Here is a 17,892-nt window from a genome sequence, read left to right on the forward strand (position 1 = left end):
TTATCATGATAAAACCGACAATGCTATTGCCGCTTTAATTTACAAAACATTGGAAAAGTATAAAATTTCTGTGGAAATATCCGTGAGGGCTACTATAATGGTAATATTGTAATATGAACTGTAAATATGAAGGAGCGCACAATCTCGTCTAACGTAAAAATTATGCAGTTCTTTTGCCCAGTGGTGCCCATACGCTGAATTTTGCTGGAGTCGACTCGGCTGAATGCTGTCCCCTAGCAATAGCGTATTTGGCTGAAATCCAAAATACCCAACTCAATTCCATGCATTTATAATGGTTGTCAACCAGAATCCTGGCATTCAAACCATTTGCGAAAAATCTTCCCGGATTGATAAACGCATTGAATGAAGTTAAAAAACTCAACCTTATGGCAGAAACTCGTCGGGACGTTGGGGGAATTTTGAAATATATTAGCAAATTGTGCGTTTTGATGTCCTCCATATGGTTTAAAATCCTCCAATCAATCAATGATACTTGTATAAACTTGGTTCTTCAAGAGATCAATGCCACCACCGACGCTGAAGAATATATATAGAAAGCCTTATGCTGGATTTGCAATTTCTGCCCAGTTTTTCTCTCGACGGCCCTGAGTACACTGTACCGTAGTGTATAACGTGATAATGATCGAGAAAAGCATCCAGAAGAAATATTGTTGCAGAACTGAAAAAAAAGTATTATTTTTTAATTGATGTTGACCGCTGGGAAGTCTGCAGGAGCTAATTTTAAATTATAACATTACATACCATTATTGTTACTAAATGAAACTAATTCATAATGGAGACAATTACAGGAGAAAAAACTCTGCAAAATATGTTTGCAGAGCACCGGGTCCGTCCCGAATCAGTACATATGTATAATTTGCTAAAAACAAGAGCGTAATCATAATCGTATATATGTCTATGTTTGGAACTATCCATATCCCGACTTTTTAAAAAATCAGTCAAAAAAGTAGTACAAAAACTGTTTTTTCTCAGGCAGTTGCCGAGTCTCCAATTTTTTTTTGTTTCATAGGAAGGTTGAAATAGGTATGGTCACGTGCCAATTTTTTGAGACCCACACAACTTCAGCTGATAATTTTTTACTTTTTAATTTTCATGCTCTTGCAACATGTTGCTACAGAATATAATAGTTTTGTTCACCTAACGGTTGTTTGTATGACCTACAAATAATCGAGTTAGATATAAGGTTATGTATATATAAATGATCAGGATGACGAGGAGTGACTATCTGTCTGTCCGTGCAAGCGATTACTTGAGTAAAAATTGAGATATCGTAATGAAACTTAGTATACGTGTTCTTTGGAAAAAAGAAAGGAAGAGTTCGTAGATGGGTGTAATCGGTCCACTGCCACGCCAACAAAACGTCATTAATCGAAAATACATATATAAAATGTCATAATTAAGCACTAAATTTAGATATAAAACTATAACTTGGTACAGGAGATTTCAGTTGCAAAAGGCAGCTGTGGATTAAAAAAATTTTAAAAGTGGGTGTGGCCCCACCCATATAACAGTTTTGTTAAACTAACTAAGAACTATTAAGAGCGCAATAAATAAATACACCAGAGACAAACAATTTTACTCCGGAGATGGTACTCGAGGGCTTAATAGGAGTCGATGTCAAATTTCGACAATGGGCTTGGCACCCCTCACATTTAGGTGAAAATCGATATCTCGGGACTTACTCGACCGATTTCAACCATATTCGATATGTAATATTACTCTGACATTCCTATATTACAGTTTGAAAATAGTTGAAATAAGTCAAAATCCACGCCTACTTCCTATATTACACAATTTTAATCTCGGGCCTTAAGTATCGCGAATTTTGAATTTTCGCGGGTTACGTGTATCTTCACCGATATCTACTTACCTGATAGCGTGTGCATTATATCTAGGAGTGATTACTTTAAAGTGATTACTTTAAAGGGGAAAAAATACATACATACATATATATTCATGAATAAATAGACACTTTTTTAGAAATACAAAATTCGCAATACTTTTTGAACAAACTTCGTATCTGTTAAACAAAATACGCTGTAAAATATACTTTTAAAAATATATGTAATATAAAAATGTTATGAAGACCTAGCACTGATATTAACTTATACTTTTACATTTTTTTATTAATTGCCAAGTTACTGTTAAACTTTAACGGGGTAAGAGGGTATGATTTACAATTTTTTTATTTTGTATTTATTTTTCATTTTTTAATAAAATAAATAAAATTAATATATTGCGTCAAAACTTCAAGTAAATAGGAGCAAAATTGGCGAAGTTACAAGTTCTTTTATACCTGTCTTATGAACGTTTTACATCTAATTTCAAACCTTTAAAACTTTTTCCCCACAACTCACTCTTTTAAAGCCTCACTCATAACTTCAAAACTACTACACCGGTCAAATTTTAAACACTATTTACGTACATAATTTACCCCGGAGAGCCATTTTAAAATTTTTTAACTATTTTTATTTTACAATAACAAATTAGCCGATTTTTTTGCAAAAAAATTACAAATTTAAATTGAAAAACCCTCTCGGCGTTATCTGTGGAAAACCCTAAACTTATTACCTAACGAATGAACCTTGACATTTTAGTTTTGGATAATACAGCACCAAGTTATGAGGATCACCGCAATCCTCATTTTTTCCGAGTCACGTTGAATTAATTGCTGCTATTGCCGTATTTTTTAATATTTCCGCATGAAAATCTTCTACAACATTATTCGAAAGTCACGCTTTAATGTAAATTTTAACTTTGACTTTACAAACAATTCACAAAAAAATGCGTGTTTTTGAACGAATTAACGTTAGCAATTGATGGGGCTATTCTGCTAAGAATTTGAAACCCCAGCGTGCGATGAATGCTTCCTTCGGTGAATTTAAAATAAAATTCTTCATCTGAATAATCAAAGAGAAATAACTCTAGAGCTCTGCAAAATAACTGATACTACGTGGAGTCTATATTACTGCAGAACTCCAAAGCGAATTTGTGATTGTGAATCAACCGAAATATAAGTTTGGACACTCCAATATTTTCTGGATCTCTTTATCACATTGTGTTTTGAAAGTTCCAGCGTGGAGAAATTGATAACTTGTCTATCTGTAGTCGATTATGTTTTTTACCAAAACCAAAAAACTTAGTAAGGATATTTCTAATCACTCGATTTCCTATGACATCCAATCATCATTTACACTTGATAATAATAAAATATGGAAAATAAAGCATAAAAAGTCAAAATTACAACTCTACAAGTTAAATCTTATATATGGATTGATTTCGATAATTTTTATAGAACAGAGTTGCCAAATTATATTGTTACCATATACTTTGTTTCAAAATCTTCATTAACACCTGAGTTATTCATTGTAAAGTAGAGACGCTGAGGGGATTTAAAATGATGTTCTATAGAAAATTGAAGTGATTGTTGCCAATTTGCCATTTTCCAAAGAAGGAACGGGATGTAGAACTTTAAGTCATTGTACGGGCATAAATATTTATACATTGCTTTTAGTCGATATGTAGACTAATATGCCGATCATTTAGTATGATTTTATCTATAAATTTTATCTCAAAAATTTGATGTTTTCTTGTCATAAGAATTCTTAATATTGATATATATATATTTTTTGTTTATAATACTTTTTGTGTATAACACAAACTTCAGTCTTGAAATGAAAAACACAATTTGGTTTGGCTAAAATTTTTATTTACAAATAAATTATATATACATAAATATATAAATATGCATATGTATATGATTGCTAGAAGCGCAAAATTTTACAAAGGTCTTGATCAAAATTATTCTTATACTAATGTTCACAATACAAATGGATAATTACCTTATTTCATTGCAAAAACTTTACAAAGCTTAGAGAAAAATTAAAAGGTCACTTAATACATATGAATAACCAATTCAAAAAACATGGAACGAAGACAAAACAAAATCAATATCAAATTGGCAGCCATTGTTGGATTTTGCTCAAGTCTAAATCAGTTTTCTTTTATTAGAATAAATAATCTATTTTGGCACAGTTCTAGCCACTTCCTTTAACGCAATTTATAAATAGCATGAATTATTAAGGAAGTTTAGTTAATTTAAAGTATATTTAAATTAAAAAATTTTAATTTTGAATATATTTTTGGGTTATTTCGATTATCTGCTCGTAAAATTTTATGCTTAGTAATATAGTTATGATTTAATTTATTTCAAGACGTGCTGAAGAGCTAAACATATCCTAATTACATAATTAAAGTCATACCAGTGAAATATATCTGTGACAACAGAGAGATCTTGTTGGTAAGACCGGCAAAGTTTAAACTTAGTAAAATATGTAAAATATCTAATGAAAGCGCTTAGAGCAAATGTTAAAAGTTTATAATAAAGGACCAAGTGCTTACAGTAAATAAGAGAAAACAAAAAATTACACGCGTGATGAGCTGTAAGAGCTTTTAACTAGTTGTGGCGCAGTGTACCGTTTATCACCCGCAAAATATCGATTTGTAGGTCGGTGAAAGACACCGGTGACATATTGGCATTGCGTATTTTCATGGCAACTGCTTTGAAGAAGGCGCCGACCTCATCGTCTCCAACAGTGTCGGTCGCTCTTTGATTATCAACTATTGGAAGAGAGGCGGCAGTGACGGACGTGGACGGTGCATGCATTGTGGTGGTGGTCGCTGTTGTTGTCGAACTATTATGCGAACTACTCACCAAAGGCTGTAAATTGATAGCCTCCATGCTGAGTGAGGTGCTAGGGTTTAATATTGCCATGCCACAATTATTGTTGGAAGTCAAATTCGCACTACCGCTATTCACTAAACCACTTGTAAGCGTGTGTTGGGGCTTCATTTCGTTACTAAAATCATGTATTTGTTGCTGCGGCTGCTGTTGGTGTTGTATTTGCATAATACATTTTTCCCTTGCAGTGAGTGTGGCAGTGCTTGTCTTGTCACCAACATCTATAGTAAGCAAATGTTGATGGTGCTGCGTGGTTTGCGATTTTAACTTCAATAACGGTTGCTGATGATGTTGTTGTGATAGGACCAACTGCGACTGTGGTTGCTGCTGCTGTGACGATTGCTGTTGTAGTTGTGCTTGTAATGATACGGCACTTTGTTGTATCATTATGTTACTTTCTTTTATATCTTTAAATTCATGCACCTCTGATTTTACGTCATTTCCGTTATCCTGCTGAGTTGCGCTGTTATTGGCAGTCATATTACTGGTTGAACTTGGCGGATACTCCGTAAAATGTTGATGCGATTTACGGTCTTCCTCGTCGTCTGCAGCTACCATGTCTATGCCGTCGTCATTGGCGCCCGTATCACTCGTATGTCCGATAATGTAATGATCGATGTCCATTTCATCGTAGCCGCCAACACTGCTGCCACTAACAACACACATATCATGCGTTGCTGTATGTAAGTCATGTTGAGTATGTGGACCTGATAGTGTTGGCAATGGCTGCTGTTCCAAATCGTGTTGTACTACTTCTATTGGCGACGGCAATGGCGGACTATCGATGATTTGCTCATCTAAATCAGCGTCTAATTCGGTTTTAGGCAGTTGTACTACATTTTTAGCATCACTCTCGCTGTAAGAAATATTTTTAATATGTTATATTTAAAATACACTCAAATTAATCTAAAAACCACTACCTTGTTTTATGCTTTATAAACTTTTGCAAGAAAGTAAGCGCATCATAATGCTTCCAACGCGGCAATAATTCAGAATGTTCGCGGTCTTTCAGTCGTTTATGTTCTCTGATATATTGATCGCGTAGTGCTTTCCATTTCAAACGACAGCGCCCAACTTTAAAATAAAAACACACACACACAAATATAATAATTGAAATATAATATGTAAGTTCTCAATATAACCTGGCTTTTTTAGTTTGCGTGCAATTTCATCCCAAACTTCAAGTTTCATTTTGGCATTGCGATAATTTGGGTGAAAATTATTATATATTATATCTTCCTGTTGAATCATGTTAATAAGGTCTTTTTCGAAGAAACTTTCTATATTGAGGAACGTGTGTATTGGATCGTCGTCTTCTTCCTCATTGTGTGATTGCGTATGTTGCATTTGCACAATTGTAGACGGTACACTTTCTACCAAAGCGCACAGCATATCATCAGTATCTGAGCGCTGTTGTGTATGTTGTAATAGATTGGTGTCTTCGAGTTCATTAGGACTGTGTTCATTTCCTTCTAAAGTGTGAACATCGCTTGTGTTCGTTGTCGCTGTGAGATAATTCCAGCTTCCACTATGTTGCTGCATCACTGAGTGCAGCTGCTCATCGCTTAATGAGTTTAGCAGACCTGAAGTTGTTGAATCCAGTTTATCTTCTGCACTTAAAACATTGTCGGCGGTGAAATCAGACGCGCTAAATTGACCATGTTCCATTTTAATACTTGGTAGTTTGTTGCCAGCATTCTTTCCGTTTGACCCAGTTGAATTTTCGTTTTTATTTGTGGCGCGCGGTCGATAGCTAATTTCGCAAAATTGAACAATTTAAACGTTTATTTCTAATATTTTTATAACACTAATCTTGTAACAGTTAGTTTCACTAATACATTTGAATATTAATGAATATGTACAAAAGAGAAGAAGATGAACATTATAAATAAACAAGAATAATAACTTACTTCCTCGACAAAGCAAAAGGTCGTAAAAATTCCAATTCCTTAAAATATTTCCATTTGACATTAGCTTTGATATTAAATTTGCTGCGTTTTAGCTCACGACAATATTGGTCACGCATGGCTTTCCATTTTGATTTACATTGTGCATCTACATATAAATTTTATTATTGATATTAAATGACACATCCTTTGTTTGATAGATGCTTACCTGTCCAACCGACAGTGTCTGCAATCTCCAACCATTTAGAATCTTTACGATGTGTGTTACGATAGAACTCATGCTTAGGATTATAAAGAGCTTGCTCTTGCGATACCAGCGATATAAGCATAACCTCTTTGGGTATAGAAACAACATCTTCGTTTAATCCATGGGTGATACTCGCCATGTTACCTAAATTTATTAATTGCTGCTGCTGTTGATTCAAATGGTTTCCTTGCTCCTCTAAAGTTGGTGAATGTCCATCCTGATAGACTTGCATATGCATTGTTGTAGTGCTACCTGTTTCAGTCAATGTCAGAGTCGGCATCTTTACACACTTATATTACTATGGTTCGCCTTTATTTACTGCATATTTTTTTCTAATTAATTGTATTATTCTACTTTAGCTATTTCTTTATTATGATAAATATTATTTTTGGCTTAAATAGTCAAGCAAAAAAAAACTAAGAAAAACAAATTTTCCACTTTCTGTGGATATGCAAAACGAAATGTCAAAAACGACTGATTCCATGAACTGTCAAAACCATAATGGTCAATTCACATACAACTTTCCTCGCTTTGCTTGACAATGCGTACTGCACCAACGAAGAACGAAAAAAACAAAGGTTGCGTCATGTTTCTCTCTAATAGAAATGGCGGCTGTTATTTGGCAAAGTATATAAAGATGAGGGTTCCTCACTATTTTGCTTTGCTTTGCTGCGCTTCGTTTCGATGTGATCGATTTAAACAACAGCATACATCGAACTTTTCTGTCAAAACAAATGTCTGAAGCCAAGCGATGCATAAGTTTTATGTGAAACAGCCATATAAGCCCATTCACATGTAACTTTCTTCGCTTTGCATAACAGTTCATACCATAACAATGAATCGTAGAAACAAACGGTATACCACAATGTCCGCATTGTTTTCAGTGTTTCTCTCTTTTAATAATTCGGACTGTTGCTTGGCTTCGCGTCAAAAACTTGTTTTGTTAACGTACTCATACAAAAGTGTACTTCAAAATTTTCTTTCAAAACAAATGTCTGACGCAATTGTAGCCAAAGCTTAAAGTTGAGGTTGGCAATATTGTCGCATGGCATTTGCTTTCATGAAATATCGTTCTTAAAATGTCGTCAGGTATGTAAGAGTGTACGGGCTAGTGTAAAAACATACAAGGAGCCAAAAAATTAGCTGTTTTCCTATGTGTGTGACACAGCTGAGATCACATGATCGTATCTGCCTTTTTTAGATACAGAGATGTAAAAAGAATGTAGTTTAACAACTTATTTATGTACATGTATTTGTACTGGAGAAAATTAATAAAAACTTTCAAGAATATTTTCGAAGCAAAAGGTTACTTTATATTTATTGCTTTTCCTTACCATCTCTAAGGTTGCAATATAGGCGCGTTACCGATCTTGTTTGGGTGTTCGGTTCCCCAGGAGGCCTATATATATCCATCTAATATATACAGTTGTACAATCTACTTTTCGTAACATATATAACTCGAAAAGATATATACAAAAAAACAGGTACATGAATCAAGCTCATGAATATGAATTACAATACATTAAAAATATAAGTTGAAAATTTCAACTTGATTTAAACAATCAGGTTCAATTCAATTGTATTCACGAACAAATATAAGTGAAAACAATCTACTTGTATTAATTTTAACAAAAACAGAAATAATAGAATAAAAAATGAAGTACAATTCAGGAACAACCATAATATTTGCAAAATATTCTAAATCACCCACAGCGATATACTTATTAAATTTAAATTCAATCTTTAGGAATCTTAATAATCGAAAACTATTTGAATATGTAATAAAAAGATTCTTAAATTTATAAATTTTAGAACATAACACGGCAACACATTGTAGCAGATTTGAGTCAATTGGTCGTTTATATAGAATATATCAATGGCAACCCGTTCCAAGTGTGATTTTTGTAGTAAAAAATAATTAGGTAACCCTACCAAGTGTGATTTAGTAGTACAATTTTTTAGGCAACCCGAACCAAGAGGGCAATTTTTGCGTATGATTAGTGAAAATCTTAAAAACTTGCAGTTTATGCAAAAGAACATAACACATTAGCATTTCATCTTTGCTGGCTTCATGTCATTGTATAAATCTACGAGTAACCAATCCTAAGATTTTCACTTATACTCACGCAAAAATGTCCCACTTGCTACGGGTTGCCTCGGAAATTCTACTACTAAAATCACAAATGGTACGGGTAGGCATACTTATATTCCACTATTAAAGACACACTTGGTACGAGTTGCCGACCAATAATACAAATCAGCTATAGTGTGTTGCCGTGTTATGTTTTAAAATTTATAACTTTAAGAATGATTTTATTACATATTCAAATATTTTTCATTATTTTTCCTGAATTGTACCTGATTTTTATATATTTATTTTCGTTTTTGTTTAAATCAAGTTGAATATTTCAACTCATATTGTTAATGTAGTTAATACAATATTCATGAACCTGATTCATGTAACTGATTTTATGTATATATCTTGTCGAGTTATAATTGTTATGAAAAGTAGGTTGTTTTAGAACTGTGTATATTATATGGGTGAAGAAAAAAGATCGGTAAAGCGCCTATATTGCAACCTCAGAGGTGGTGAGGAAAAACAATAAATATATAGCAATCTTTTGTTTCGAAAATATTCTTGAAAGTTTTCATTAATATTCTCCATTAGAATACATGTTGTTAAACTACAATACATCTTTTCATTTACATCTCTGTGTTAAAAAAAGGCAATTCGAACAGGTGATCACGGCTGTTTCACACACATAGGAAAACAGTTGATTCTTTGGTTACTTGCAAGCTTATACAATGCATCATTACACCGAAACTTTGCATGACAATGTTGCCTCTTCAAAATTTGTATGCAAAAGATAACAGCTCTGTCAAACCACAAAAATTACAGTTTATTGTTAGCAATGTATGGCATGTAATGTATTTAGCATCGTAAAGGGGTATAAGGGTACCTTAAAGAATGATATTAGCCAAACATTAGCAATGCTCAGTCTCTATCGGCAATATTGCTAGCAATTCCGATTTTTAACAATCTTTAATTACCTGTCGATATGCCCCGTAATGGTTGTAAAGCTGCTTTTAAGAGCTGTGTAAATTGCGTTTCACATGAATATGGGGAACATGAATGCCAGAACAAAATTGAATCGACGATAAATAGCTAGAATCGACCAGACAGCAAAATTCGTAATTACCAAAATGTCCTACACAAGTGTTGCCAGAGTTCTAATTAGAGTACTGCGTTTACATGGGGATTCTTTACACCCTCAATATCAGCAAATTCTCTCTTGGTGTCGTTCTGTGCATTCGCACAGTGCACGTGCAAAAAGAGTTCAGCAACTCAAATCGAATATTTCTATCGTTCCTTTTAAAAAATTTTCGCAAATGTTTGTGCGGTTCGGCTTGTGCATATATCATTTATGTTGGGATGATGGTCTAACATTTGGTTGCAATGAATTACCATGAATGTGGTAGAACAATATGCATAATACCTACCCGCTTAATAGTTTCAAAGAAATACTTAAGTCGGGACTTCCCTAATCCACCCGAATGTATTAAATATTCGCTAAGGTCAAATTTATAAAAGGGATTTTCTAATCTTTAAGCATTAAAAATCCATAATTTTTATACTCTCGCAACCTGTTGCTACAGAGTATAATACTTTTGTTCACCTAACGGTTGTTTGTATCACCTTAAACTAATCGAGTTAGATATAGGGTTATATATATATAACTGACCAGGATGAAGAGACGAGTTGAAATCCGGGTGACTGTCTGTCCGTCCGTCCATCTGTCCGTCAGTGCAAGCTGTAACTTGAGTAAAAATTGAGATATCTTTATGAAACTTGGTAGACATGTTTCTTGGTACTGTGAGACGGTTGGTATTGTAGATGGGCGTAATCGGACCACTGCCACGCCCACAAAACGAAATTAATTAAAAACAAATAAATTGCCATAACTAAGCTCCGCAATAAGATATAAGACTGTTATTTGGTACACAGGATCACATTATGGAGGGGCATCTGCAGTTAAACTTTTTTTTTTTAAAGTGGGAGTGGTCCCGCCTCTAATAAGTTTAATGTGCATATCTCCTAAACCGCTAATGCTATAATAACAAAATTCACTGGAAGCAAAGCAGTTGGGTTACATAAGAGTCTGTGTATGAACTGGTAGACTGTTTATCGAGAAATTCAAATAAATAAAAAGTACTGTCCAAAAGTTATATATACAGGTTGGTTGAAACGTTTCTGATCTCACCAAGAAATAGCACTGCTAGCTCTAATTTTTTTTCTCAAGTTGGTACATCTGTCGTGAGAACACATTCCAAGTTACAAGTCATTCTGTAAACTAATTATTTGTTTACAAGCCGTTTGAAGTTAAATTGTCTGATAATTTTTTTTTTAATATGGAAAAAACTTGAATATCGCCCAGTGATTAGATTCTTTGTTTTAAAAGGTTTATGGCACAAACAGTCACCGACGCAAAACCGTGGATCAAATTAGCTGATACGACCCATCTTATGAGAGCGCAATGTAAATGAACAGTTACCACCTCTTCAGCCGTCCGCTTCAACAAACCGTACGGTAGAGAGAGAGAGAGAGCAATCTCTTGCAACGCAGGGTTGTCAATCTCGATATTTTGTAGTAGTTAAAAAATGAACTTGATTATATTTGAAATATTAATCCAATAACTTAAAATCACAGTCAACTACACTTATTTATAAATAGGCAAACTATTTTAAATAGTTGGATTTTAGTTTTGAGCTTTTACATTATGAAAAATTATAACAAAAAAACTAAATGTGTGAAAAATCGTGTATACAAATAGAACAACATTGGTGAAATGAAAACAAAAAAGAGAACAACTGATTTCTGCGTTGCAACTACGGGCATAACTTTTGACAAATTTGGTTTGATACGGGCGGTAAGTACGAAAGAAAGGAATGTCGGTGACTGTTTGTGTTATTAAAAGCGAAGGAAATTTATGAACAATTGTTAGAAGTGTATAAAAAGTCCTTACCTTCAAAACGCACCGTTGAATTTTGGTCTGGTGAATTTAAACGTGGTCAAACTAGGCTTGAAGACGATCCACGCGAAGGACAACCAAAAACCGCAACCACACCAGAAATCATTGAGCAAGTTCATAATACTGTTAGTAAATATCCAATTTTGAATAAGTGTGAAATTGCTAATGCCATAGGCATCTCAGATGAACGAGTACTTTATAATTTATATGAAGAATATAAGCTGTATATAAAGTTAGTGCCGAACACGTTAACAATTCAACATAAACTGTATCGAAAACATATTTCTCAGCATAATTTGGAGCGTTTTAAGCAGAATAAAACCGATTTATTGTGTCGTTTTATATTATGAGACTTGGATCTACCACTATGATCCTAAATTGAAACAAGAACGTTTACAGTGGACTGAAGCTGGTTGTTCAGCTTCAAAGCAGGTGAAGGCATCAGTTTGTTGTGATGCAAAAATAATTTTGTCGAATGATTGTCTGCAGAAAGGTAAAACAATCAACTTTGAATATTATTGCAACGTTTTGGATCAGCTGCATAAAAAAACTTGTGAGAAAAGGACTGGTTTGCAGCACAAAAAAATAATTTTTCATCAAGACAATGCACCTGCTCACAAAGGTGTTTAAACAATGATAAAATTCAACACTTAATGTTCTGTTCTGTATTTTAAAAAATCTATCACAGGGAAACTATCAACATTTTTATACTCTCGCAACCTGTTGCTACAGAGTATAATAGTTTTGTTCACCTAACGGTTGTTTGTATCACCTAAAATTAATCGAGTTAGATATAGGGTTATATATATATAAATGATCAGGATGAAGAGACGAGTTGAAATCCGGGTGACTGTCTGTCCGTCCATCCGTCTGTCCGTCCGTCCGTGCAAGCTCTAACTTGAGTAAAAATTGAGATATCTTTATGAAACTTGGTAGACATGTTTCATGGTACCGTGAGACGGTTGGTATTGCAGATGGGCGTAATCGGACCACTGCCACGCCCACAAAACGCCATTAATCAAAAACAAATAACTTGCCATAACTAAGCTCCGCAATAAGATACAAGACTGTTATTTGGTACACAGGATCACATTAGGGAGGGGCATCTGCAGTTAAAATTTTTTTTTTTAAAGTGGGCGTGGTCCCGCCTCTACTAGGTTTAATGTGCATATCTCCTAAACCGCTAATGCTATAATAAAAAAATTCACTAGAAGCAAATGTTTTTAGCACTTCTATTGACGGTGTGAAAATAGTTGAAATCGGGTGGCAACTCCGCCCACTCCCCATATAACGGTACTGTTAAAAACTACTAAAACCGCGATAAATCAAGCACTAAACACGCCAGAGACATTAAATTTTATCTCTGAGATGGTATAAATTGGCTTTATAGGAGCCGCGTTCAAAATTAGTCAGTGGGCGTGGCACAGCCCACTTTTAGGTGAAAACCCATATCTTGAGATCTGCTCAACCGATTTCAACCAAATTCGGTGCATAACGTTCTTTTCATGTTTCTATGTCATAGTGCGAAAATGGGCGAAATCGGACTACAACCACGCTTACTTCCCATGTAACACCATTTTCAATTCCATCTGATTCTTTCACTTTCCACTATGCAAATCAGGTAACAATGATTATATCGGGGTAAAACTTTGCGTGAATAATGCAATTAAAGTATGCCACCAAAAATTGTCTAAATCGAACCAAAACTGTTCAAACCCCTAAGTACTAAATATATGGACCCCATTGCCTATAGTTGACCTTCTACCGAAAATATCAGTCAATCCACAAAGAAATCTCAAACGAGCATTTGACTTTGCGAGAGTATAAAATGTTCGGTTACATCCGAACTTAGCCCTTCCTTACTTGTTATTTATTATTTTTGAAGCACATTTTCGAAGACTCATTAAATATCTGTCTTCCTCAAACAGGAAATGATAGAGTGTCACCTCCTATGAAAGGATAGCACAATTTAGTGCCCGCGGTAATTTTGCAAACGTAAGCATTACCATTGATTGCGTTATTTAATGGTTTCGAGAAAAATACAGGCAAAGAGCGTTGCTGAAGTGCCTAATTTTGTTTCTTTTGCTTTTCGATGCTGGTCATGAGAAAAGTACCTTTCGAATTCGGTTTGCGCATGCACTCTCGCCCTATATTTCCCACTAAAATTGCAATCCAATTAGTTAATTGCATTAATGTTTTGGTTTTTTCTAACGGCGCATTATCATAACAGTAAAAAATTTTCAAAAAGTTTTCGCAGAACAGTTGGCATGCAGACGTTGACTTTGAATCGGTAGTGGCAGTCGGTAAAGAGTGTTAAGTGTAAACAAGTTTATTTCATTTTCAATTATATTAAACACATACATTTATTATACAAAAAATTAAAGTTAAAACAAAAAATAAATAAATATAAAAAAATCAAATAACTCAAAATGCCTAAAATTGATCCTGAAACTCAAAAACTTCACGATGAGATTAATGGAATGATTCAAAAGTTCAAGGTAGACCTTGAAGTTAATAAATTGCATAAAATAACACATTACGAACATATTTAATTATATATTAAAATATTGAATTGTATAATAATATTAATTATCATAAATTTCATAATTACAATATACAGGGTGTGTATTTATTAAATAAAAGAATTGAGCTAATTGCATTTACTTTCTCTAGGACGATCAAAAAGCCAAAGCTGACTGTACATGGCAGGAAAAATGTGGCGATATGGGTGATGTACCTAAACTACGACTCAGTTCGAAGAAGATTTTGAAGGGTCACATAAACAAAGTCAACTCTGTACACTTTGCTGGCGATTCTAGACACTGCGTCACTGGCTCGTTAGATGGAAAATTAATCATTTGGGATACATGGACGGCAAACAAAGTTCAGGTACAAAATGCAACTCCTTGATTACTTAACTTATGTATGTTATTTTTTCGAAATCGATTTTCTTTTCCTAGGTAATTCCTCTGCGTTCGGCTTGGGTTATGACAGTCGCTTTTTCTCCGTCGGGCAACTTTGTCGCCTGCGGTGGTATGGATAATCAGTGCACAGTTTATGATGTTAATAATCGAGATGCTTCGGGTGTCGCTAAAATGACTCGAGAGCTTCTGGGTTACGAAGGTTTTTTGAGTTCATGTCGATTCTTAGACGACGGACATTTAATAACAGGCTCTGGTGATATGAAAATGTAATATAATTGATTGCAATTTAAGACGGCGCGGTGTCTAAAATTAATACATTTGCAGTTGTCATTGGGACTTGGAGAAGGGTGTGAAAACAATGGATTTTAACGGGCATGCTGGTGATATTGCTGGTTTAAGCCTTTCGCCAGATATGAATACGTATATAACAGGTTCCGTAGACAAGACAGCCAAACTGTGGGATGTACGTGAAGATACATACAAGCAGATGTTTTTCGGTCACGAAATGGACGTGAATTCTGTCTGCGTAAGTAATTTATATATATGTTCTATTCCATATTTCATTACTATACAGAGTTGACACATTCCATTCACATTTTCATTTAGTATCATCCAAGTGGTTTTGGGTTCGCCTCTTGCTCTGAGGACCAAACAGCGCGTCTTTACGATATACGATCTGATCAGCAAATAGCTCACTACGAGCCACCTCAAAAAAACACGGGCTTCACTTCGTGCGGTACATGATCAAATTCTTTTTGTTTCTTACCTTAAGATTTTTTTGTTTTATAAGTATGTATTATGTTTGTTTAGCTCTATCTACCAGTGGTCGCTATTTGTTGTGTTCTGGAATTGAGGGAAATATTCATGCTTGGGATACAGTTAAAGTCTCACACAATGGTAAACCAGGACATTGAATTCCGCTATCACTTCTTGATAAAAATGTATTTATTTTAATAATTTCCAGCAATACTACAAGGCCATGAAAATCGCATCACATGCATTGGCCTCTCACCGAATGGTATGTGCCTTGCATCTACTAGCTGGGATCAGCAAGTGCGCCTTTGGCTTTAAATTCGATTTATTAACGGAATTTTTTCTCAAGCGGAATATATTCGTCAGGCAGACTGTGCAAATTTTTCAGATTAATATGTAAATGCTCAGCAAATAGCTAAAGTTTAAAATAAATACTATAAAAAAGCGCGTTTATCATGTAGTTTTATATGTATTATTTATTTCTTTTATCTAAGTTCCATAGATATTTTAATATTTTCATCAAAATACTATCAAACAGATATTATTTAAATACGTTTAAACAGAAATGCATAGAGACTTTATACCAAAATTGCACGCTACAATTAGACACCTTGACCCCCATTGAATTTAATACCTCTTTATGAAACTAGTACATGGCCATAAGCTGCTTCAAGTCCCGGTTATAATGTTGATTCGTCCAATCGTTCGCTGGATTATCTAAATGATTATCGAAATCCATCACTTCACGCATAGCTCCACGCTGTAACAACTCGGATACGGTTTGTAATGTTATCTTCTGCTGAGATAGTGTGTAGTTTGCCTTTGACCAACGTGCAGACTCTCCGCTACTACTAAACACTTTTAATGCTGATTGTGTATGATTCAAGCGCATTAACTTATTATCCACTACTATGAAGCAAGCATTTTTGTTAGTTTCAAGAATTTTGTCACCGATTTTCGCCGCGGGTGCCTTTTCTACGCTGCTGTCGTACAAGTTTTCTGGAGCTACATAGTAGCCGGCTACAATCAAATTTTCGCGTTCGGCGAATGCGTCAACCTTTGCAATAAAAAAAATAAACGAAAGTTATTAATAATTATTAACGAGAAGTAGCAGGTGTTCCTATACAACATGTAATAGATTTTCATTTCTAAATCAAAGTCTCTTAAGTCTAAGATGAAGCACACTGCTGCGTTTTTAAAATGTTTGAATTATTTATTATCTTAATGCAGTTGTAATTTATACTAATTGTATACCTGTGTAAGCGCAATCTCTGCCATTGGTGTAACATAAAGACATTGATGAAACAATGGTATAGCGTCGACTATTTGCACTGTGTTGCCTTTCGGTGATTTTTCACTTAAAAGAACTCCATTAACGGCCAAGTGTGGATATTTGGCAGCATGGAAAATTATTTTGGCATAAGCACGTTCATTGAATTGATAGTCAGTCATATTGCTACAATGTGAGCGATTATATTTATTTCAACAAAAGCAAAAAACACAGAAAATCCGAGGAAAAACACGTACGAATCTTCTAATGGGAAAGACAGCTAATAAAATAAATTTATGCTGTCAAACCCAGCTGTCACGGCTTCAAAATGCGTTTGGCAATAGAAGTAAATAAAATACTTCTTTATGAATGCGCCACGGAAGTGTTGCCAGACGATAAGGTGACCAAAAGGCCGAAATCATAATTAAATTAATTTTATTTTTTTACACTAACTTTGTCATCAGGAATAGTTTAAGGGGTAGTAATAAAACGGAGTTGGGTTATCGATAGTTTTGCCGCTCTACATCTAATGGTAGGTCAAGGAAACTTGCTGTTTCGCTGGGGTCGGACCATAGGAAGAAAGATGATAGATGAGTGGGGTTCGTTGGGCATGCAAAGAGGTGGTTAGTGTCATGCGGGGATTCCTGCGAATGGCAGGCACCGTGACGTGGTACAGGGGCTTAAACGTAACGACTTCCTGTCCTTCTCAACAGGTGTGAAGGGTTTCGTACAGCACTTCTCATACAGGTTGCCAGGGGTTGCAAGCGTACGATGACCAAGAGCTGCCACCTTCTTATCCAGGGTATCATGCGATTCCCGCGCACATTGGACAATTTACAGCCAGAGGTAAATTCGGTTGTATTTTAACGGAGCCTTCCCAACACCGGGCCGCCTTGGGAAGTAACTGTGGTCTTACCGCGTCAATGCGCTCTGGTGTGGGGGACCTCACGTTTCCTCTTAAATAAAATAGATCCGAAAGCTCACCTTATTAAAGAATAA

The 17,892-nt window shown here is 34.8% G+C and overlaps 3 protein-coding genes across 3 annotated transcripts; 1 reads left to right on the forward strand and 2 right to left on the reverse strand.

The window, feature by feature from the left end:
• Positions 1-3,974: 3,974 nt before the first annotated feature.
• Positions 3,975-7,389, reverse strand: LOC106620153 (uncharacterized). Its single transcript, XM_014238557.3, has 5 exons — positions 6,878-7,389; positions 6,673-6,817; positions 5,905-6,515; positions 5,683-5,836; positions 3,975-5,618 (listed from the first exon to the last, which is right to left on the reverse strand). Exons 1-5 carry the CDS (start codon positions 7,194-7,196, stop codon positions 4,478-4,480), a joined length of 2,370 nt encoding a protein of 789 aa, XP_014094032.1. The 5' UTR covers positions 7,197-7,389; the 3' UTR covers positions 3,975-4,477.
• A 6,810-nt stretch (positions 7,390-14,199) lies between these two features.
• Gbeta76C (guanine nucleotide-binding protein subunit beta-2) lies at positions 14,200-16,083 on the forward strand. Its single transcript, XM_014238558.3, has 7 exons — positions 14,200-14,444; positions 14,620-14,835; positions 14,907-15,136; positions 15,195-15,396; positions 15,477-15,606; positions 15,681-15,767; positions 15,835-16,083. Exons 1-7 carry the CDS (start codon positions 14,376-14,378, stop codon positions 15,939-15,941), a joined length of 1,041 nt encoding a protein of 346 aa, XP_014094033.1. The 5' UTR covers positions 14,200-14,375; the 3' UTR covers positions 15,942-16,083.
• EMC8-9 (ER membrane protein complex subunit 8/9) lies at positions 16,073-17,192 on the reverse strand. Its single transcript, XM_014238559.3, has 2 exons — positions 16,878-17,192; positions 16,073-16,680 (listed from the first exon to the last, which is right to left on the reverse strand). Exons 1-2 carry the CDS (start codon positions 17,073-17,075, stop codon positions 16,270-16,272), a joined length of 609 nt encoding a protein of 202 aa, XP_014094034.1. The 5' UTR covers positions 17,076-17,192; the 3' UTR covers positions 16,073-16,269.
• Positions 17,193-17,892: the final 700 nt, after the last annotated feature.

The sequence above is a fragment of the Bactrocera oleae genome, chromosome 6 (genome assembly GCF_042242935.1).
Source record: "Bactrocera oleae isolate idBacOlea1 chromosome 6, idBacOlea1, whole genome shotgun sequence".
Taxonomy (NCBI): Eukaryota; Metazoa; Arthropoda; class Insecta; order Diptera; family Tephritidae; genus Bactrocera; species Bactrocera oleae.